The 24193-nt window shown below is 44.1% G+C and overlaps 1 protein-coding gene and 1 pseudogene across 1 annotated transcript in view; one reads left to right on the top strand and one right to left on the bottom strand.

Moving 5' to 3' along the window:
- The window catches only part of LOC144675000 (thrombospondin type-1 domain-containing protein 4-like), a 187474-nt gene that overhangs the window by 31604 nt on the left and 131677 nt on the right, over positions 1-24193 (bottom strand). Inside the window, exons 3-5 of the mRNA XM_078536095.1 lie at positions 13388-13563; positions 8884-8989; positions 5163-5396 (exon numbers count right to left, since the gene is read on the bottom strand). Of these exons, the coding sequence (XP_078392221.1) occupies positions 5163-5396; positions 8884-8989; positions 13388-13563 (516 nt within the window). The remainder of the gene's footprint in view (positions 1-5162; positions 5397-8883; positions 8990-13387; positions 13564-24193) is intronic.
- On the top strand, positions 16254-16525 carry LOC144688642 (cytochrome c oxidase subunit 7B, mitochondrial pseudogene; annotated as a pseudogene).

Raw genomic sequence — 24193 nt, 5'->3', positions numbered from 1 at the left:
ATGCTCCAAGGTACTTCAGAGCCACTTGAGATATAGTCACAGCTGTAAAACTGGGGAGCAGAGGCCAACTTGGGCAGAACTAGGTCCCACAAACAGTAATGAGATACTGTAGATAACAATAATCTTCTGTTTCACAGATAAGAATGCCACCACTGAGCCATGACGTCTCATGAAGCAGGTATCCGATTTGTTCACAAGATTAACTTATTTAAATAATCACTTTCATCTCCTTGTGAGGATCATGTTGTGCACAGAAAGCTCATCTAGTCATAGGGTGTGAAATCTCCCACGCAGCCAGTAAAGGAGAGTAAAAGTAGGGTCATAACAAAAGCAGGGTACAATAAATCCAATTTTATTGTACAGTCCGTTAGCAAATAAAGAGCCCCAATATGATGGTGAGACAGTTGGAGGTGTTTTTGCATTAGATGCTTACAAAGATAGATAGGAAGGAAGTTGCATTTATATGGTGCCTAGCTCCACCCTTCCAAGGGAACATCAGTGTACACTACTTGGAACAGGCACAAGGGTTGGTGCCACATTTAAATAATTTGAAAATATAAGATTTTCCAATAGTAATACATATCAGGTAGATTGACTACAGTTGCATGCCACAAAATGATGCCATCACCTGCCTCATGTGTATCACGCACCCATGCCAAGCTTTCGCATTATTTGATTCTTATCCATAACTATACTTAATGAAGGATGCATTCTTGCTGCAATGTACAATTAAAATCCTAAAGCTTAGAATATGCTGCAGGTCTTATATATTACCTAAGTCCAGCTAGTCTATGTTGGTGTTTATGCTCCATACAAGCCTCTTCCCATCTTACTTCATCTCACCCTATCAGCATATCCTTCTCCCTCGTGTGCTTATCTAGCTTCCCCTTAAATGCATCTATGCTATTCATCTCAATCCATGTGGTAGCATGTCCCACATTCTCACCACTCTCTGAGATAAGCCTCATATCTGTACTTATGTAAATGTTAATTCGATTTCTTCACAGAATCATAGAATCACAGAATTCTTATACTGCAGAAGGAGGCCATTCGGCCCATCGTGTCTGCCCTGGTTCTCCAAATGAGCATTATGACTCAGTGCCATTCTCTTGCCTTTTCCCTGTAACCCTGAAGAACTAGCAAAATGCCCCACAAGGAACTCAGTCCTGGCTCTGTTCAGGTGCAAACCGTTCAGCTTGTGGGTGCCAAGTCCGCCAGAGTCAGTCCAGTGTCTCAGGAATCTAAAGCCCTCCCTCCTGCACCGTATTTCCAGCCACGCATTCATCTGCCTTATCCCCCTATTTCTGTACTCACTTGCACGTGGCACTTGGAGTAATCCGGAGATTATTACTTTTGAGGTCTTACTTGCTAATTTTCCACCTAGCTCCCTAAATTCTGTCTGCAGGACCACATCCCCCTTCCTGCGTAAGTTACTGGTACCAAAACGGACCATGAACTCTGGTTGTTCACCCTCCCCAAGAAGAATGTCCTGCAGCCGCTCAGTGACATCCTTAACCCTGACACCAGGAAGGCAACATACCAGCCTGGAGTCACGTCAACAGCCGCAGAAATGCCTGTCTGTTTCCCCAACTAACGAGTCCCTTATTACTACTCCTCTTCCTTTCTTCTTCCTCCCCTCCTGTACAGCCGAGCTGCTCGCGGTGCCACAAACTTGGCTCTGACTGCGCTCCTCTGAGGAACCAATGCCCTCACAGAAAACTGATTAGCGAGCAGGACCCCGGGAGACTCCTGCACTACCTGCCTGGTTCTTTTGGACAGTCTGGTGGTCACCCATTTGCTTTCTGCCTCCATGACCCTAATTTGCGGTGTGACCACCTCTCTGAAGGTGCTATCCACGTAACTCTTAGTCTCACCGATGCACCACAGTGACTCCAGCTGCTGCTCGAGCTCCAAAACACAGAGCTCAAGTTTCTGCAGCTGGCAGCACTTCCTGCACATGTGGTTGTCTAGGTCACCAGTAGTGTCTATGGCTTCCCACAAATTACAGGACACGCATTCCACGTGACTGAGCTGCCCTGCTATGTCTTTACTTCCCTTAAGTAAACCAAAGTAAACATATATTACTTTATGTTGCTGGCCCTGACTTCCCCTTATCTGTAGTGTTTCTTACTCAAATCCAGGAAGCTGCATCTTTAAAAATAATAAACTTTCCTAATTTACAGCTATTTAAAGACACTCCCTAACAGCAATTTCTTACCAACCAATGAACTTGCGATTTTCCTGTGATGTCACTGTGCAATTTTTTTTCAAATTCAGCTCCAAAGGTGAGGTTTACACCCAGGCCTGTTTCTGCTCAGCTGCTCCTGTTCCTGACTTAGAATAATTCCTATGTTTACAACACCTCTTTCCCCCAGGCACCGAATTCCCATGTGAGCCTAATTCGCGACTCACTCGGTCTCCATCTCACTCCAGCGTTGTGGCCTGTCTCCTTACTGACCCAAATCTTCAGTGCAGGACCTGAACACAAAAATAAAGGCTGACATCCCAGTGCAGTACTGATGGGGTGCTGCACTGTTGGAGTTGCCGTCTTTCAGATGAGATATTAAACTGTTTGCTCTCTCAAGTGGATGTTAGAAGGTCCCATGGCACTATTTTGAAGAGTAGCGGGGAAGTTATCCCCAGTGTCCTGGCCAATACCTGGCCCTCAATCAACATCACAAAAACAGATTATCTGGTTGTTGTCACACTGCTGTTTGTGGAAGCTTGTCATACACACATTGACTGTTATGTTTCCTGTATTACAACAGTGACTACATATCAAAAGTACTTCATTGACGTGTAAAGTGCTTTGGGACGTCCTGTAGTTGTGAAAGGTGCTATGAGTGCAAGTTTTCTTTTTCTTTCTTCAAATTGCAACTACTCCATTGCTTGCATGGCGGCGTGACATAGAATTCAAGGGAACAGGCCAGAACTGGAGGAGAGCTCATAAGTGACAAGCTCTAGGCTCCATTCGAGGAAATCTCCTTGGGCATCCTGGTCTATAGAACGTGGAATGAGTTAAGGGCCACACGCTCCCTACTTTATCATCACCATTTTTTTGTGCCCCTAGGTGTCGGGCGTTTGAATACAATTTTCTGATTACAAAGCTATCCATCTTACAGTCACATTGGCAGGTGCACACCGCTTCCATTTCAGAAGGAGTTTGCAAATCCTTACACCTATACTTACTACTGTACTATTCAGACAGCCTCACAGATCCAGGACTCTGCCAACACTTCTAACTTTACTCCTGGATAACAGGCAGTTTGGAACAACTACCCTCCATTTTCTTGTTCCCGAGCTTCAGTTCCCCTCTATTTTTAAGCTAATGCCTCATGAAACTGGGACAGGTTTACACAGTGAAATCCCCTGCATGAAATCAGTAGCACGAAGACAGGCGGGAGCACGACTGCGTTCTCTGATTTACCACGACACTTGATTTAAGGGATTAACCAGTAAGGATGAAAAAACTGATGCACACAGGAGTGTAACTGTTGTAGTTGTGGATTTAGAACATTTTGAAGCATTGAGATAGAAATTGCTATCTGAGTGAGCTGGGGGGAGCTGTTTTGATGTAATTTCCAGCAGTTTGAAATGCATTGAGCATTTGAAGCCAATAATTTTTTTTACTCATTCACGGGATGTGGGCTTCGCTGGCTGGGCCAGCATTTTATTGCCCATCCCTAGTTGCCCTTGAGAAGGTGGTGGTGAGCTGCCTTCTTGAACCGCTGCAGTCCATGTGGTGTAGGTACACCCACAGTGCTGTTAGGAAGGGAGTTCCAGGATTTTAACCCAGCGACAGTGAAGGAACGGCGATATATTTCCAAGTCAGGATGGTGAGTGACTTGGAGGGGAACTTCCAGGTGGTGGTGTTCCCAACCCAATTATATAGATGCACAGTATTTAAATGAAGTTGATTGTTACGAGATGTAATTGGATTGTGACTTTGGGTAACAGTCAAGCTCACCAAAACCTTTATAAATTAAATACCCCAGTTTATTATCTTTATGCATATTTCAGGGGTCTTGTGGCACAGTGGTAATAGCCCTACCTCTGGGCCAGGAGCACTGGGTTCAAGTCCCACTTCAGGACTTGATGGCCAAGGAAGGTGCATTCATAATGTGGCCAACCATGTTGATTATCAGCCTGCAAATCCTTCCAAAATGCCTGATGGTAGGCAAAAAGACTGGGGGAGACTCCTGGTCAGCCATACAGTGCAAGGCAACAGCAAACCACTGCAGTACTTTGCCAAGCTAGTCATGGGGACAATCTAAGGGAAGCCCATGGTTGCCACTGCCCTCTTAGGGCATGGTACCTGAGGGAGGAGGAGAATGCATGTTTCAAAGTTGGATTGACACCAAATTCAATATTTAACCCTAGGAATAGTTGGTAAATGCTTTCTTGCACAAAAAACATTTAATTATTTCAGGAGTTGCATAAAATCCCAACCAAACATGAACACACTAACAGATGAAAAATGATGGACGGGAAAAGACCCTCTGGTCCATCCACCCTGCACCACACAACTACAATGTCTTAAGCAATATATACACTCCCTACCCTGTGCAACATACCATTCAATGGTAAAATGTTAGACAAAATATTTGTGCTCCTTTGTAGACAAGTATCACAGTTCATTCTTGAGAAAATATGATTGCATCATTCGCACATAACATAATTTGACTGCCAAAAATTGCAAGAGATCAATTCCAACTCTGTTCTCAGAAATTTGCAAAATTGTTCTGAATAATTTCACAAAGTCCAGGTCCAGTGTTAACTGGTGCTTACTCTCCATTCCAAAGTGCAAGGCTATAATATAAATAAATAATCATTGTACTTAATACTGATAAATTTACAGGTTGCATTATTTCCCAGATGGAAAATATTGCTTTAAAACGTTAGTATTTTTTCTGTACCTTTACTCTGCAGTTTAAACAACTTTAGAAGCTTGGGACAAAGAACGATAGCACAGTGGAATACTCTAAGAAGGTAACAAAGATCATGCACAGTGCTGAGGAGGTTAGCCAGCAACTGATGGCTTTACTTATCGCTGGGCAGGGAATAGTCGATGTTGTTTGTCCAAAATCCTGATGCCCCACTGCAAAATTATCTCATCTCACTGGGGATTAGGCTAACAGATAATTAAATTTGGGACATCTTACCTGTTCCACATGAGACGGTGCATTCACTGCTTCCAATTTGTTTCCAATTGAACTCCCTCTTTTTCCTTGGCCCCTCTCCCCAGGAATGCAAAGCTTCTTCAGGAGTCGTTTGGTAATCTCTGGACTGCAGTTGATTTGCGTGCACTCCACCCACAAAGTTTTCCACCTCTCTTTCACGGAGAACATACACGTCACCATCAACGCCGTATGATAACTGACCATTAAAAGCCTCTCCTGGAACAGACAGAGAGGTTTCAAATCTTACGTTGTAGGCAGCAGTCAAAGTGCAAACTGATGGAGCTAAGCGAGGGTTATTGGATCCAGTTCAAACTGCGAGTAACTGCTCCTGTCTTGTCACCGTAAGGTTGATGTAAGTGTGCAGGTAAACTGGATTTCAGCTGCACTATTGGTGAGGTTACGATAGGAGAATCTCAATGCAAGTTCCAGCCTTGGATGTTAAATGCTATAGAATTCCTACACCCGCCTTAGTAACCATCCCACATGTCTCAGAGGCACATTATAGGAAAGGAGATGGAGTGATGGCTTTACTTGTGGCAAAGCTGACAAATAATGTAACTGTGTATAAGCCTTTAAGCGATAGCAGCATGCCATTGTAGTATAAAGGTGTTAGGCAGAGCAAGGGTTAATGTGGGACTGGAGAACTGTACTTCCCACTGCATGATTTTTTTTATTTATTCACAGGATGTGGGCTTCACTGGCTGGGCCAGCATTTTATTGCCCATCCCTAGTTGCCCTTGAGAAGGTGGTGGTGAGCTGCCTTCTTGAACTGCTGCAGTCCATGAGGTGTGGGCACACCCACAGTGCTGTTAGGAAGGGAGTTCCAGGATTTTGACCCAGCGATAGTGAAGGAATGGCAATATATTTCCAAGTCAGGATGGTGAGTGACTTGGAGGGGAACTTCCAGGTGCTGGTGTTCCCATCGATCTGCTGCCTTTGTCCTTCTAGATGGTAAGTGGTCATGGGTTTTGAAGGTGCTGTCAAAGGAGCCTTGATGAATTCCTGCTGTGCATCTTGTAGATGGTACATACTGCTGCTACTGCGCATCGATAGTGGAGGAAGCAAATGTTTGTGAATGTGATGTCAATCAAGCGGGCTGCTATGTCCTGGATGGTGTCAAGCTTCTTGAGTGTTGTGGGAGCTGCACTCATCCAGGCAAGTGGGGAGTATTCCATCACACTCTTGACTGGTGCCTTGTAGATGGTGGAAAGGCTTTGGGGAGTCAGGATGTTAGTTACTTGTCACAGAATTCCTAGCCTCTGACCTGCTCTTGTAGCCACAGTATTTATATGGCTAGTCCAGTTCAGTTTCTGGTCAATCGTAACCCCCAGGATGTTGATAGTGGGGGATTCAGTGATGGTAATGCCATTGAACGTCAAGGGGCAATAGTTAGACTCTCTCTTGTTGGAGGTGGTAATTGCTTTGCACTTGTGTGGCGTGAATGTTATTTGCCACTTATCAGCCCAAGCCTGGATATTGTCCAGGTCTTGCTGCAAATGGACATGGACTGCTTCAATATCTGAGGAGTTGCGAATGGTGCGGAACATTGTGTAATCATCAGCAAACATCCCCACTTCTGACCTTATGATGGAAGGAAGGTCATTGATGAAGCAGCTGAAGATTGTTGGACCCAGGACACTACCCTGCGGAACTCCAGCAGTGATGTCCTGGAGCTAAGATGACTGACCTCCAACAACCACAACCATCTTCCTTTGTGCTAGGTATGACTCCAACCAGTGGAGAGTTTTCCACCTGATTCCCATTGACTCCAGTTTTGTTAGGGCTCCTTGATGCCACACTTGGTCAAATGTGGCCTTGATGTCAAGGGCAGTCATTCTCCCCTCATCCTGGTAGAAGAGAGGGTCACATGATAGTAAACTGTGCAGTAGTCTTGAAAGAGCCAGTATGGAGGCAGCACCCATGCAGGCAGTACCTGGGATGCGTACATAGCTATTGATTAACAATAAATGGGTTATGCTTAAAACATACTAATCTCCAGACCCGCTTGTTGTGGCACCAAATGAACCTTTATAACAGCAACTAAATGCCGACTCTGAGATAAACTTAAGCTTTCCTCCGCACTTTTGGTGAAGTAAAGCTGGCAGACAGGAGCAACGCTGAAGAATTACCCAACCACAGCTTAGAAAAACAAGAAGAAAAAAAATACTGAAAATTTAAAAACCAACTACAAAATTATAATGTAACATATATCCCGTGTCCATTTATTGAGGAGAAGCGAGTGCGTTCAGAGGCTCTGCTGATTGCCGCCTGTGCTGGCCCAGGCGATGACATAGAACTGCTGCAGAAATGAGTGCCAACCAACTGACCTTGTGCTACTCTACTCGTGGCACTAATGGAGGCATCTCTTCAAGATGTGTGAAAGCACCTTTATTTATGGTCACCTCCAAACAATCTTTAAGCGATTTGCAGCCAACAGTGACTATTTCTCGGACCTAGAACCTGGTACTCTCCAAAGCAACAATGGGAGTAATTATGAGAGATGATGACTATGACCTGTGTTGCTGCAAACTTCACTGCAGATACTATTAATTCTGCCATGTCATCATACCGCAGTCCAGATTAAAGTTGGTGCAGGACATCTATAAGCTTCTTCAGGGGGAACCACTGCCCACTTTGGCTGGGTACACTTTTGCCATGTTTGTTGGGCCTCAAAAATGCCAGGTACCCGAGATGCATTCTTAGTATGTGGACACTTGCCCTTCAATTTAAAAGCAGGAGCCCTCCAAGTGGTTGACTCTTAGCTGCCCTTTGAAATACCCTAGCAAGCCACCCAATTCAAGGGTAATTAGGGAAGGACAACAAATGCTGGCCTTGACAGTGACGTCCACATCCCAAGAAAGAATTTAAAAAGTCCTTGCAAATATATCAGAATTGCTAAGGAAGGTCCCAGTCTGTCACATCTTGAAACGCATGTTAGGAAGTTTGCAGACACTTATCGATTTCTGAGGCCCAAAATTCTGTGCGACATACCACTTATTTTTGGATGTTGTTGAGAAGAATGTCAAAGGGTATATTTAACAAATCCATGTATAGTGTGTGAGGTAGAGTGGCGACGGTGCGCGGGGCGGAGTGGCGTACGGCGCGCGGGGCGGAGTGGCGTACGGCGCGCGCGGCAGAGTGGCGTACGGGGCGGAGTGGCGTACGGTGCGCGGGGCGGAGTGGCGTACGGCGCGCGGGGTGGAGTGGCGTACGGCGCGCGGGGTGGAGTGGCGTACGGTGAAAGGGGCGGAGTGGGGTACGGGGCGGAGTGGCGTACGGCGCGCGGGGCGGAGTGGCGTACGGCGCACGGGGCGGAGTGGCGTACGGCGCGCGGGGCGGAGTGGCGTACGGCGCGCGGGGCAGAGTGGCGTACGGTGAAAGGGGCGGAGTGGTGTACGGGGCGGAGTGGCGTACAGCGCACGGGGCGGAGTGGCATACGGCACGCGGGGCCTCAGGGAGCTTTTCCAGCATGCACCAGTGCACATGCACGAATTTCACGCTCGTCCTCCTCCCCACCCCCATACAGGCAGTGCTGCAGCTCGTGTTTCACGCTGGGCAGGCCTTAATTAGCCCGCCAGTGTGAAATCGCAGTCCGGCCCTGATCGCGGGCGGCAATCAGCTTCCCGACCACCCCCGCCGAGCTCACCCGACCAGGGCAAAATTTTGCCCATTGCCTTGGAAGGAAGGAAGAACAAGATTTTACCTAAATGTTGACCTGTTGTATGTGGCAGTGAATGGCTGCTGACAATGTTGTCAGTTGGTAAAATATATTCGTATTGCACCTTGGGGTTTGCCTGTTGATATATCATCTGGAAAAAATGTTAAGAAAAGTAAAACAGTGAATCTAAATAGAAAAAAACAACTTTGCACAGCACAAAAGTGATTCAACATAAAAATTAACCCATGAAATATTTGGAGTCTGAATTCTGATTGAACATTCAGTGTGTTGAAATCACTGGCATTATATTAAAATTCTCTCTCATCATTGAAATTATAAATGCCTAGATTTGGCTGTGAAAATAACTGTAAGGTCAATGGAAATTAATTATTATAAGTGTGGAATCTTATTCCTTCAGGTTTCAATTGTTGTTGGAGATTTAAAACAAATTTTCTTTTTACAAAATGTTTATAGAACAGAAACTGACCATTCAGCTCACCATGCTGTTATAATCCTTGTGGGGAAATTATAAACCAAAATTACCAAATGTACCAACAACCTATAAATGAAGAAATTACCAATAAGATTTCATTTTTCGTTACTTTTACTTTAACATGAATCAGAACCAATGCAAATTAACCATAAATTAATGGGCAAATGTTACTTCAAATAAAAAGTAAATTTCACTTTCAATAGTCAATACAATAAAAATACATCTTACACAACCACAATCATTGTCTATATCAATGATTTGGATTTGGATGATAATGTGGTGAATTGGATCAGCAAGTTTGCTGATGACACTAAGATTGGAGGTGTTGTGGACAGCGAGGAAGGCTTTCAAAGCTTGCAGAGAGATCTGGACCAACTGGAAAAATGGGCCAGAAAATGGCAGATGGAATTTAATGCGGAAAAGTGTGAGGTGTTACGTTCTGGAAGGTCAAACCAAAGTAGGACATACACAGTAAATGGTAGGGCACTGAGGAGTGCGGAGGAACAAAGGGATCTGGGAGTTCAGATACATAATTCCCTGAAAGTGGCGACACAGGTAGACAAGGTTGTAAAGAAAGCTTTTGGCATACTGGCCTTCATAAATCAAAGTATTGATTATAGGAGTTGGGATGTTATGATGAGGTTGTATAAGACATTGGTGAGGCCAACTTTGGAGTATTGTGTGCAGTTCTGGTCGCCTAACTACAGGAAGGATATCAGTAAGATTGAGAGAGTGCAGAGAAGATTTACTAGGATGTTGCCGGGTCTTAAGGAGTTGAGTTACAGGGAAAGATTAAACAGGTTAGGACTTTATTCCTTGGAGCGTAGAAGAATGAGGGGAGATTTGATAGAAGTTTACAAAATTGTGAGGGGTATAGACAGAGTAGATGCGAGTAGGCTCTTTCCACTTAGATTAGGAGAAATAAACACGAGAGGACATGGCTTTAGGGTGAAAGGGGAAAGGTTTAAGGGGAACATTAGGGGGAACTTCTTCACTCAGAGAGTGGTGAGAGTGTGGAATGAGCTACCATCTGATGTGGTAAATGCGGGCTCACTCTTAAGTTTTAAGAATAAATTAGATAGATACATGGATGGGAGAGGTCTGGAGGGTTATGGACTAGGTGCAGGTCAATGGGACTAGCGGAATAATATTTCGGCACAGACTAGAAGGGCCGAATGGCCTGTTTTTTGTGCAGTAGTGTTCTATGGTTCTATGGTTCTAAGCATCCTCATCACTCCCGCAGACATGTGGCACCACATGCAGTTTCAAAGTTCTCTAACTTGGACTCTGGTCTATAGGATCTCTCACATTCCCTCTCAATTGATTTGGCCCTCAAGTCACATTCACCGACAGCCATAGTCTGCCCAAGGTCCCTGGAGATGCTCTTCTCCAGAATGATACATGCCTGCAGAACCTTCTTAGCTAGGCTCACGATAGTCTTGATAACACAAATTCCCAGGCCTCCTTTAATAAACCTTGTTAAACCGTCTGGTCGGTTCTGGCAAAATTGAAAAATAGCCTTAAAATTGTTAATTCACAATCTTTGCTCTAAACCTGTCTTCAGCTTTCTGTCCTTTTTAATTGTATTACACACACAGCTTCTTGTAAATGTGCCTTCTATGTTCTTCCCCTGCTGCAGCTTCTTTGTCTCAGGCCACATGTCATCCGTATCTTAACTTCCTTCTTGGTACTGCTTCCAGGTCAAGGGTTGCCAGGTCACATGGACCACTATTGCTTATTATCCAAGAAAATTACAAATGATCCACTTACAACTGATGCGAACTCTTAAAAGTTCCTTTCAAACATTTTTTAAAACAAATGACAGATTCCACAGATGTTTTAAAGAAATTACAAAATTTCCTTCCTGTACTGCTTCCGGGTTAAATGTTGTCACAATGTCCATGTTGGTATTTATGCTCCACACAAGCTTCCTTCGATCCTTCTTCACTTAAATCGCATTTTAAAAAAAAGATCTTTTTCTTCCTCTATATTTTTCTTTCTATCTCCAATCTTTTATCCGCTCTTTATTTCTATTTGATCTGGATTTTGCGGTTGGTGGTGAATGAAATGCACTCCCTTTCCAATATGTTTACAACTGCCCACAGGCTTTCCATGGGCTTGTGAGTGTAATTTACAGTCATTTGGAATCTGATACAGTGCAGCACCCTCTACAAGGGATCTAGGAACTGTGCGATAGGGCAAGTAACAGCATATCTCTTCAACCAATCAGATTGAAGAATACCTACCAAAGCCATGCAGAGTCTAAATTATGAAGTGTAAGTTAGCATTTTTAATTCAATGTAAAATCAGATACAAAACACAAAATAAAAAGTGAAAGAAAGATGTGATTGAGAGAGAGATCAAAGAGACGGAAGGACAAAGTAAAAAAAATAACTTTTTAAAATCTCCAACAATGACTCAGATCTGAAGGAATGATACTCCACACTTGTAAAAGTTAATTTTCAGTAGTAGAAAGCCTGTTTAGCAGTAATTAAGACTTATCATGCCTGGAAGAACAAGAGTAGCAAGCGCATGGGAACACCACCACCTGTAAGTTCCCACCCAAGTCACATACCATTCGGATTTGGAAACACACCACTGTTCCTTCAATTACACCACGTCAAAATCCCGGACCTCCCTTCCTACCAGCACTGTGGGTGTACCTACACCATATGGACTGCACCAGTTTACCAACATGACACAATCAGTTTCTCAAAGGTAATAAGGGATGGGTAGCAAATGCTGCCCTTGCCAGAGATGTCCACAGCCCAGGAACAAATAAAATAAATATCACTTGCACTTGAATGGACAAGCCCCAGCTTTTCTCTGACATGTTTGCTGAATAACACGTAGTTAAATACTGCAACTTCAAGTTCTTATACGAATGTTAATGCCAAGTCCATCACTGGGGTACCAGTTCCGAATTGTATTGTCCAAGTGCAGACATTGGAGGTTGCTATCTGATTTACTCCACAATAAAAGTGCACAATAATGATGAGCATTGTAGCCTCACTCACATTCTTATTACAAAACCCGGGCCAACCTGTGGCTGATTTGATGTTGAGTTCCATTTCATTCTAATTTACACCTTTTCCTCAGACTTTGTCCTGTTAATTTCACAATTCTTTGTTCTGATTAAGGAGGTACACACTTGCTTGCCCTGTTCACGCTGATCCTACATACCCAGTAGAAGGCGCTGTGATGTTTGCATCTTTATTTATTGCAACTTGCTGCACAAAATATCATGGTGTATAAATGGGTGAGGGCAAGTCTAACTGACAGTGGGTAGCATTCATTGACTAGTTACAGCAAATTCTGGGTCATTAACTTTCTCTCCAATCACTAACTTTACAGGAACATTTTTCTCCAACCATTAAAGGTATGTTAATATTCTCTTCCCATTTACTGACATTTTCTATTTGCTCTCCATGTGGAGTTGGGGGGTGGGGGGGAGTGTGTGTGTGTGTGTGTGTGTGGGGGGGGGTGGGGGGGGTTTGGGGTGGTGATGCAGGCAAGACCCCATTTACTGGGAAGTTCAGTCAACCACATAGGACTGGAGCCACAAGCAGGCTAGACTGGTACTTTCCCTGAAGGACATTTGTCAACCAATTTGTTTTCTTTGTGTCACTCTGGCAACACTGCCGATCACTATTTTATATTAACATTGTCTCCAATCAGAAACATTATATCAACAGTGTCGCCAAACCATTTCCTCCAATCACCAAAATTATATGAACATTATTCACAGCCACTGACATAATGGAAATTTTTCCATTTATACTAACATGTCGTGTTAACATTACGTCCCATCAGTCACATTATATCAACACCTTCTTTATGTTCTTATTCATTTTTATTTTTCTCAGGTTCTACCAGGTTCTACGTTTCCTACAGTTGTTGTTGACAGATCGCCAGATCCTTGAAGGTTTCTTTTTCTGGAGATTTCCAATTTAAACCCCAGAGGGTTAGAGCCTTTGATTTATGCACAGAAGCAATGTGAAGCTTTGTTGGCATTTCAAAGGAATTGCCCAGCTTATATCCAAAGTTTAAACTTACGTAGACATCCAGAATTTCACTGGTTGGCCCCTCAGCAATGAAGGATTCCCCTGCAGTCGTACTAATTTCATTTGGCCTCTTGTACCTGAACAGGGTTCCTGCTGCTTCATAAGTGCCTGGCCTATCGATGGCCCAGTTTCCATTAATGATAGGGTGGCCAAAGTGACTTCTCAAAGCTGCAGATACAGAGACAAGGCAGTGAACATCATCTCATAAAAGCAATATCACACGAAAATAAACATTCTGGAATAACAGGTACAAACATTTTCAACTAGTGCCCTGCTTGAGGCGTGTCCAGTGCAGTTCTAGAACAGAAAGTGTAAATAGCATCAAGTGAGGAAATGAATGAAAACAAGTAGGAATGTATGATTGAAGACCTTCCCTCAGAGAGAATAGGAAGAAGCTAGGAATGTCCAACCAGTGGTCTCAGGGCTACCTATGCCCACGAGGCCCTGATATTCTGCCCTTGTAGCACAGTCAACTCAGTTCTGTGTCCACTAATATTTCTTATTTTACAAGCCTAGAGGTGTGGAAAGGATTATTTTCAATATTACTGTGTGGGTCAGAACATGAAAATCTGTTGGTATCAGCAACATAAAATCTGTGCAAATTAATGAGAACGTGCAGGCTGTTTTACGATATATGGACCTCTCATATATGGAGTATGTACCTATCTCCATGATGCACATACAAGTAGCCTACAGATAAAGTAAATTTGGACACCCTCTGTTTTTGATGGCTTCAGGTACAGGCCCATACCCATACACCTCATGCCTGCATTGTGCCACAGGATTAGTAAAGAATCTTTTCTCAAGTTATCCACTGGAAACATGTACAAGATGCCAAATGTACCCTCTGATTGCTTCAGCCGGACAGTGACAGACTAAAAACATTTCAGGCCAAATTAAAAATTGAGCTTCAGGTTCCACATTAATTTATTCAGAAACAAAATAAGTCAGCAGATAAGCAGCAAAAATGGAGGACAGATAACAAGAATTCTGAAATGCTTTGTTATTAGGACTCCTTCAGCAGAGTCCCCTAACCCATGGAACTCTGTCCCGACCCTGCAATGCAGGCTCAAGTGGCTGAAATGAGTGAACAGAAGATATGGTTGAGGGTCATACCTAGTCCAGACAGCTTCTCACAAAAGCAGATCTTTCACAGCAGACAAGAGTTTTTTGAAGAAAGTTCAAACATTTTCTCAAGATGCCAGTATTCATTTTGAATTAGTCCCAACACCTGAGTGAATAGAAACTGGGGAACTTTTTCCTTATCATCTAAGAAATTGCTTATTATTTCATGAAGTGTCACAGTTTGGAATATTTGGCTACGCTGCTACTGAGGGACGTGTTATGTTATGAATGCTGATGTCGACTTAAACTTGGCTCTAAAGAGATTAAATTCACAGGAGAGCAGGGCTGGGAGATATAGATTATGATTCAGATAGTGTCTGAAACATGCTTCAGACAATTAAAGTGAGTTCAGATTTTCAATGGTTGTTCACATGCATTCTAGTTGAGATGACTCAGTATATTAGAAACCAGCAGCAGTTGTTGTTAGGTTAATCTGGAGAAATTCCAATTTTTGGGGCCAGAATTAGCAAAATGAGAGAAACATCCACACTCCCAGACAGCCAAGTCTCTGTAAACAAAAGCTGCAGGGGTAGAATAAATTTAGTTCAATCCAAAAAGCTGTGAAAAGTTAAGGTACAGGTGAGCGGTTAGAATTTATTTTGTTCAAGTCAAGCAAGGTGACCAACTGATGTAGGGAGATTGTAGAATGTTCATTATTTTGTGATACTAAGTTAGAAAGGCAGCGGACTAAATAATACAAGAGTAGTGGGTGCATGGGAACATGACCTCCTGTAAGCTCCCGGCATGCCCTCCCGGAAACTACGTCGGTGTGGAGCCAACACGTCATAAAACACTGCAGGGCAGACTAATGAGGACTGAGTGGGGCTTCTACCCCTCACTGGGGCAGAAGTGCCACTCTCTGGAGATGCCGGCCAAATCTGATTGGCCAGCAGCTCCATCGGTCCCGGCAGCGCCAGGAAGGCGCAGTGGCAGCTGTCGGTACTGCAGCTGAAGTGAGGGCCCCAAGGCCTTGTATCCCTGGAGCAGGCAAGTCCAGGCTCTTCGGCCTGGAGGGTTTGGGTAGGTTAGCGAGAGGGGCAGTGGGGAAGGAGGTGGTGGGTTTAATGGGAGAGTGGGTAGGAAGGAAGGGTGGGGTTCAACCAAAGTGGGGCCTCCCTGCAATCGGCAAAGGGCAACCCTCGAGTGTTCCCCTTTCCTTCCTGTCCTTTAAACACAAGGTAAAAAATTGGGCTTCCCACTCCCATCCTGCTGCCCACACCAAACAGTTTGTTGCGTGGGCAGCATATTATCAGGGACAATTGGCTTCATAGCAAGACTAATTGAACCTTAATTCTTCTTCATTTAAATATGGTGGGCAGGCTGCCATTTTCACCGCCCGCCCGCCCCCTGTATTATTGGGGTGAGCTCAGGGGTGGGCAGGAAGGTGGTGGGATGGGCACCCACCCCATTTTACTTGCCCCCTCCCCCACCATGGGAAATATGCCCGCTGGGGGTATGTAAAATTCAGCCCAACATCTATTTAAGTATGTAATACAGCTGGTGAATTAAATAGAGAATATAGCCAGTGAGTTAAGCAAGTGTGACAGAAAGGGCCAGTAGATCTGGAGTGTGTAAGGATCTAGATAATGTAAAACAAGCAACAATGAGTTGGTTGCCTATTTTATATCTATTCCAATTTTTGTTTCCATTGTTTTCAATTCTGTTGACAGCGTTCCAGGTTCAACTACCTTCAGCTGCTTGATCAATAGCCCTTCCTCCAACAGCCATTTGTTTTCCTGAAGGGTAAATGGGCGGATGGTGGAGATGGTGCCTTTGATCAAGAGTCTGCTTTCCCTGCCATGTCGGAGCATTCGTCAAATTGTAACAAGACAAGCTCACCACAAAACTGATCCTGACTTTCATGACAAGTATGGAAATGCTATCCTTGTGGGAGGATTAGCATTCTATGTTGCAGTCTGGAGTTATGTTGCGACGCAGACTGGGGCTCACATGGAATGTGTCTCCAATTGGCAAGGTCACCCGTCAAAATTGGAGGGAAGACTAGAGGAATGGACCAAGTGTCTGCAAGAAATTGAGTCCAGATGGGGCTGGATTGCAAATTTGCTTCTAGGCTCATGGCTTCCACTGTACTGATTACCTCTTTATATTGGGTCTCATAGTAAATCGATACATTATAGAAACGTTAAAAAAAAATAAGGTTAAGTGAGGCTACTTGCTGATGATTGCTCAGCAGTTAGGTCCATGCTCAACTCCTCAGATACTGATGCAGCCCATGCCAGCCTGCAGCAAGACCTGGACAAAACCCATGTTTATGCTGATAAGTGGCAAGTAACACTCACACAACACAAGTGAGAGGGAACGACCAACCTCACTAAGAAGGAACTTAACCAACTCTTCAAGTACAGCTCAAGACACTAAGGGTAGAATTTTCGGGTTGGCGGGTGGCCATGATCGGTGGGCTTGGGCGTGGCTGGGGAACGGACCGGCGACCGTCATCGGACCCCTGACCGCGATTTCACGCTGGCTGGCCAATTCTCGGCCAGCCAGCGTAAAGGCGCGCTGAAAGGCTCAGCTGTGTTGGGGTGGATTCCCTGAGAGGTTCCCTGTGCTCTTCTGCGCACGCGCGCGTAAGAGCGCAGAGATCTCTCCGAGGCACCGAGGTGCCTCAGGGAGATTTGTTTCAGTGCTAAAGTTTTTAAATAAAGGTTTTTAACACTTTTAAAACATGTCCCCTCGTGTGACACTATCACAGGGGCTGGGACATGTCAAAGAATAAATGTATACATTTTTATTAGATTTTAAAACACTTGGTGAAACCTCAACCCAGCTGTGGACGAGGTTTCATGAAAAACGCGAAGGCCGCCTGGGCTCTTTGCCTGCCCGCCAACTTTAAGGTTGGACGGGCAGCTCATTAAATTGAAGTAATTAGGTTTTAAATGGCCTTAATAGGCCTTTGACAGTTTGGCAGGAGCGTAGCCAAGTCGGCTGCGCGCCCGCTGAACTGAAAGTCTAAATGATGCACAGTGACGTCAGGACGCCCGCCCGACATCACCGCGTGTCATTTTACCGGTCGGTGAGCGGGACCCGCCCTCACTCGCTGATGGGAAAATTCTTCCCTATGTCCACACATTTTTATCTTTTTTTAAATTAATCTTGGAAACCTCATCCTTCTCTTGGATAAGGTTGCCTCAGAAATGCAAAGGTCGCCTGGCCGATTTGCCCGCTCGTCAACAGTAACGTTGGACGGGCAGTGAAAAATCCCAGTTAATTGAAAATTTAATGGCCTTAATAGGCCTCTTAATTGTCAGCAGGCGCGCTGCTGACTCTCACGCGTGCCCGTCGACCGAAATATCATGTGCTTTTTTACGCTCCAGCGTGTCGGGCGCGCGCCCACATGCCGAAGTCAAAATTCTGTCCTAACATTGCCAAGGCCCCTACCAGAAATAATTTAGGATTCACATTGACCAAAAGCTCAACTGGACCAGTCCCATAAATATTATGGCTGCTAAAGCAGAACAGAAGCTGGGTATTATGCAGTGAATGGCTCGCCTCCTGACTTCCCAAAGCCTTTCCACTAGCTACAGGACAAAAGCCATTAATTTTATGGAATGCTCTCCACTTACCTGGATGGGTGCGGTTGCAACAAACACTCAAGAAGTTAAACACCATCCAGGACAAAGCATTCTGCTTGATTGGCACCCCATCCACCACCTTAAACATTCACACTGCATCACCAGCACACTGGCTGCAGTGTGCACTTTTAATAAAAGATATTGCAGCAAGTTGCCAGGGCTACTTTTTCAGCACCTACCAAACCCATGTCCTCCAACAGCTAGAAGGACAAAGGCAGCTGGTACATGTGAACACGTCCAAGTTCCTCTCCAAGTCAACACATCATCCTGATTTGAACTCACAGTAAATCTTTGTTATGTGGCAGGCTTGGGGAATGGGTGGTACCAGTTAAACAAACGTGCTGGTTAACAGGGAGTTACATTACTCCGGACACAAGGGAAGGTGTGGGATATCTTTGTTCAGGCAAAATAACCAAAATGGACTCAATAATTTAATAACTTCAATGTAAAGCCTAAGAAGAACTTCTGCAGATTTACAATCTATTATTATTATTAGTTTTTTTTCAAAAGAATGCATTGTCTGAACACCGAAAGTGATTGGCTTTATATATATATATAAAAAAAAGAGCTGTCAGAAATCCCAGTCACTAGAAAATTTCAGCTGGCAGCATGCCAGATAACACAAAGTTTACTGTATATCAAACAGAAGAAGCCATTATGGATTTCAGAAGGGATGACCATACTTGACAAATTTCATTAGAATTCTTTGAGGAGGTATAAAGCATGGTGGATGAAATGCACTGGATGTAGGTTATGTATCGACATGGGGAATGACTTTCACCAGGTAATACATGGGAGATTGCTAGTAAACAACTTTAAAAATTGGTTCAAAGGAAATGCCCCAAACTAAGAGCAGTTTTTCACGGTGGCTGAAAGTGGGTGGCGGTGTCCACAGCGTTCAGTTGTGAGACCACTTGTGATCGCTACGTGTACCAATGATTTGGATGTGGGCCCAGAAGGAGTGGTGTTGAAATTCACTGATGAGACTGGACAAAGCTGAAAATGGGTATTAATAAGATGAGGGAATAAGGTAAAGAGTGGCAGATGGAGTTCAAAGTCAGTAAGTGTGAGGTTAATATTTTGTTTGAAATAAAAGTGATAATATTCAATGGAAGAAGCTCAGTGCTATGGAAGAGTAAAGGAATTTTGGGGCACAGGTCCACAGGACATTAAAGGCAGCATCTCAGGTTTATGAGACCATAAAACAAAATGCTAGGTTTCATCACATGGTGTATAAGATATAAAGGATAAGAAGGAATGATGATCCTATATAAACTTTTAATAAGGTCTAATTTAGAGTTCTATGCGTTATCTTGGGCTCAACACTTGAAGAAAGATATTGAAGCTTTTGAAGAGGATACAGTGCAGATTCTGCCTGGTATGAGGAAATACAAATACAAAGATGGCCTTAAAAATGGGCACTTTTATGTGAGAGCAAATTACAGAGAAGGAAATAGTGTTTAAAATTATGCAATTATGGGACAAGGTAGATAGAAGCAGACTGTTTCCAGTCGTTTAGGGATTTGGAACAAAGAGTCATAGATTAAATGTATGAAAATAGAATGTTATGAGACTTTGGGACTTACTTCCTGGGTTAGTTATTTAGGCAGAAACTAAGTCAATATTCAAGGTTATGGATAGGCAGCAGATGAAGGACATGTGATAATGGATTACGTGGACATCAAATACAGGGTCTAAACACTGACACAGACTAGTTGGGCCAAAAGACCTATTTCTGTGTTGTATTTTCTATGCAAGTCCATGCATACACCCCTGAAAGAATAAAAAAAAACATTAAGTAACAGTGAACACAAGTGCATATTTTTTTATTCACTCACAGGATGTGGGCTTTGCTGGCTGGGCCACCATTTATTGCCCCTTCCTAACTGTCCTTGAGAAGGTGGTGGTGAGCTGCCTTCTTGAACCGCTGCAGTCCATGTGGTGTAGGTACACCCACAGTGCTGTTAGGAAGGGAGTTCCAGGATTTTGACCCAGCGACAGTGAAGGAATGGCGATATATTTCCAAGTCAGGATGGTGAGTGACTTGGAGGGGAACTTCCAGGTGATGGTGTTCCTATCTATTTGCTGCTCTTGTCCTTCCAGATGGTAGTAGTTGTGGGTTTGGAAGACGATGTCGAAGGAATCTTGGTGAATTCCTGCAGTGCATCTTGTAGATGGTACACACTGTTGCCACTGTGTGTCAGTGGTGGAGGGAGTGAATGTTTGGGGATGTGGTTCCAATCAAGAAGCTGCTTTGTTCTGGATGGTGTCAAGCTTCTTGAGTGTTGTGGGAGCTGCACTCATCCAGGCAAGTGGGGAGTATTCCATCACACTTCTGACTTGTGCCTTGTAGATGGTGGACAGGCTTTGGGGAGTCACTCATCGCAGGATTCTTAGCCTCTAAACTGCTTGTGTAGCCACAGTATTTATATAGCTTGTCCAGTTCAGTTTCTGGTTAATGATAACCCCCAGGATGTTGACAGTGAGCGATTCAGCGATGGTAATGCCATTGAACATCAAGGGGTGATGGTTAAGTTCTCTTTTATTAGAAATGGTCATTGCCTGGCACCTGTGTGGCACAAATGTTACTTGCCACTTGTCAGCCCAAGCCTGGATATTGTCCAGGTCTTGCTGCATTTGGACAGGGACTACTTCAGTATCTGAGGAGTCGTGAATGGTGCGGAACATTGTGCAATCATCAGTGAACATTCCCACTTCTGACCTAATGATGGAAGGAAGGTCATTGATGAAGCAGCTGAAGATGGTTGGGCCGAGGACCCTACCCTGAGGAACTCGTGCAGTGATGTCCTGGAGCTGAGATGAGCAACCACAACTATCTTCATTTGTGCTAGGTATGTCTCCAATCAGTGGAGAGTTTTACCCTGATTCCCGTTGACTCCAGTTTTGCTAGGGCTCCTTGATGCCACACTCGGTCAAATGCGGCCTTGATGTCAAGGGCAGTCACTGTCACCTCACTCTGGAAGTTCAGCTCTTTTGTCTATGTTTGAAACAAGGCTGTAATGAGGTCAGGAGCTGAGTGGCCCTGGCAGGATCCAAACTGGGCATCAGTGAGCAGGTTATTGTTAAGCAAGTGCTGCTTGATAGCACTGTTGATGACCCCTTCTGTTAATTTACTGATGGTTGAGAGTAGACTGATGGAGCAGGTTGGTTTTGTCTTGCTTTTTGTGTGCAGGACATACTTGGGCAATTTTCCACATAGCCGGGTAGATGCCTGTGTTGTAGCTGTGCTGGAAAAGCTTGGCTAAGGGTGCAGCAAGTTCTGGAGCACAAGTCTTCAGTACTATTGCAGATATATTGTTAGGGCCCATAGCCTTTGCAGTATCCAGTGCCTCCAGCAGTTTCTTAATATCATGTGGAGTGAATTGAATTGGCTGAAGCTGTGATACTGGGGACCTCTGGAGGAGGCCGAGATGGATCAGACACTCTGCACTTCTCGCTGAAGATTGTAGAAAATGCTTCAACCTTGTCGTTTGCACTGATGTGCTGTGCTTCCCCATCATTGAGGATGGGGATATTTGTGGAGCTTCCTCTTCAAGTAAGTTATTTAATTGTCCACCACCATTCACGACTGGATGTGGCAGGACTGCAGAGCTTAGCTCTGATCCGTTGGTTGTGGGGTTGCTTAGCTCTGCCTATCACTTGCTGCTTATGCTGTTTGGCATGCAGTCCTGTGTTATAGCTTCACCAGGTTGACAACTCATTTTTAGGTATGCCTGGTGCTGCTTCTGGCATGTCCTCCTGCGCTCTTCATTGAACCAGGGTTGATCCCCTGACTTGATGGTAATGGTAGAGTTGGAGATATGCCGGGCCATGAGGTTACAAATTGTGTTCCCTCATATGAAAGTATAGCTGATTTTACAGCTGCAGGAGACAGGATAAGGGAGGAAGTCAGAAAGGAAACTAAAGGAGGAAGAAAAATGTGTGATAATTGCTAATGAGCAATGGGCAGAGCCTGGCTTGTGACCCTGACATTGGTTTAGATCTGTAAGTCAAGATGCCTCACTCCTTGTACCAGGCTGCTGCATTATGGCAAATCATGGCAATGCATTGTCGTTAATACAAAAATCAGTTAAATAGTTTGGATATTCATGGAATGTGAGGTGAAATTAACAAAACATGAAAACATAGGGAAAGCTGCTGCTAAACATAACATGCGTTTAAATGACAAATGGAGTGTCAGAGAATAAGAAAGGATACCTTTGTGCATTTTGTACAGGGACACTCTTTTGAAAGATCCATATGTCGCACTGCTGCAGATCTTTTCCTTTGGACAAATATTAACCAGCGCTAAATCAAACAGTTTCTTACACTCTGTCTAACAGTTTCTTTCATCTCTGTTTAGCTACTACTTCCAAAGGGATGCATTGTCTACAGAGTGACAATTCCCCCCGCAGCAATCAGTCAGCCTGCTTTAAAGAAGCTACATGGAGTACAAGACTAAACTACTTTTGTGTAAACACTCAAAGTTTATTTTTCTGAAAAAGTGCAAACTTACACAGAATAAACACAAGCATGTTTAGCTTTGATATCTGATATTTCATGAGCAAAGCTGACCAGGTAATATGCCAATGGAGTTGGGGTTATGAAAAGAATATGGTTAATTTTGTGTGGGGGGGACGCTGGAGTGGAGGAGTCTTGTTGATTGGGGCCTTGGATCTAAGACAGGGTTTGAGACCTCAAACTGTGCTCAGACTGGCACAGAAACCATGTGGGGAACAGATCTTCAATATGGCTATTCCATAATTGCACACTCCTAGTCATGACATATTCTGTTTGTAGTGCTTGGGAATTGGCTTCTGACTGAAAACGTGAAATAAATATCTCACTTTGGAGTTCTTGCATCCCGAACAAACATGTGTACACCTTTGTTTTGGGATGTCCCCTCCATTCCCAATATATTTCCAAACTCATTTATCACGATTGTGTCAGGTGAGTGGAGTCAGGAGGATACTAGTGGAAATCTAACCTGCTGCGCACCCCCCACCCCGCCCCCACCACACTGGCCTGCCCTCTCACCAGCTCTGAATGAAGCCCAGATGGTTTTCTTAGTGCAGGGAGAATGCATGAAAGGAACAGTGGAATACAACTTGTTTACTGCGGAAGGGAGAAGACCTGGTAACCAGTGAGTGGAACTTTCACAACGGAATTTATTCCTGGAAAAAACATCCAGCCCAGTCTCACATTTGCTGAGTAAAAGTTAAGTTCAATCGACAAAAAATGTCGTTTCTCCTAAAGGTTGGAAGTCATGCTCTGTACAGGAACTACTGAAGGCTGAGGTCCTGCAATTGCCAGTTGAATCACCGTTAATGTGACTGTTATGGGGTGACAAAAGAGTCTGTGCCGCACTCTCACTCCCAGCACTTAATCAGGTTTCTCTTTGTTTCAATGAAGTACTTTAAGTGGCAGAAGGGGAATCAGAAAATCCTAGGTTAGAAACTTCGGGGATAAACTTAGAATGCAAGATTCTCAAGTTCACCAGTGAAATTATCTTTTCTTTACCTCCCTGGCTAAACAAATGATTAATAAGTATTCGGGTTTTATTTTAAACAGACCCATTCTTTGCAATCCCAAGCTTCCCGCAAAATAGAAATTCAAATTTTTGGGGGGGCCTGGTTGGCTCCGTTGGTTGCAGGGCTGGTGTGGATAAGACTGGTGCCAACAGTTCTGAGTTCTATCCCCATTCTGGCTGGTGTAGATTCGTGACCTGCCTCATTGCTCCGCCCATGGTGGAGATTGTGGCAGTGTGGATCGGACCTGCCTTCGGGTAGAGAACTGAAGAAGAAGAAATGCACAACAGTGCTATCAGCAAGAAAAGCGATGGGTAAAAAGTTTAGAAGTGCCAAACAGTTTAGAAGGTTATTCTCCAAAATGTTTTGATTTTACTCCAGTATTTCAGCTTCATTGTTTTATTTTTGCAATGGAGGATATAGTCAGGGCAGGGTTTCAATAGAAAAAGCAATAAAGAGCGTGTAACATATTTCTCGGTGATATTTTCCCAGTCTATATTGTTACGACTACAACTGATGTTATACGCTGAGCAAGCCAAATCCCAGAGGGAA

The sequence above is a fragment of the Cetorhinus maximus genome, chromosome 1, assembly GCF_964194155.1.
Source record: "Cetorhinus maximus chromosome 1, sCetMax3.hap1.1, whole genome shotgun sequence".
In the NCBI taxonomy this organism is placed as follows: Eukaryota; Metazoa; Chordata; class Chondrichthyes; order Lamniformes; family Cetorhinidae; genus Cetorhinus; species Cetorhinus maximus.
The sequence above is the reverse complement of the archived record's forward strand: the minus strand, read 5'-3'. Positions and strand labels throughout refer to the sequence as shown.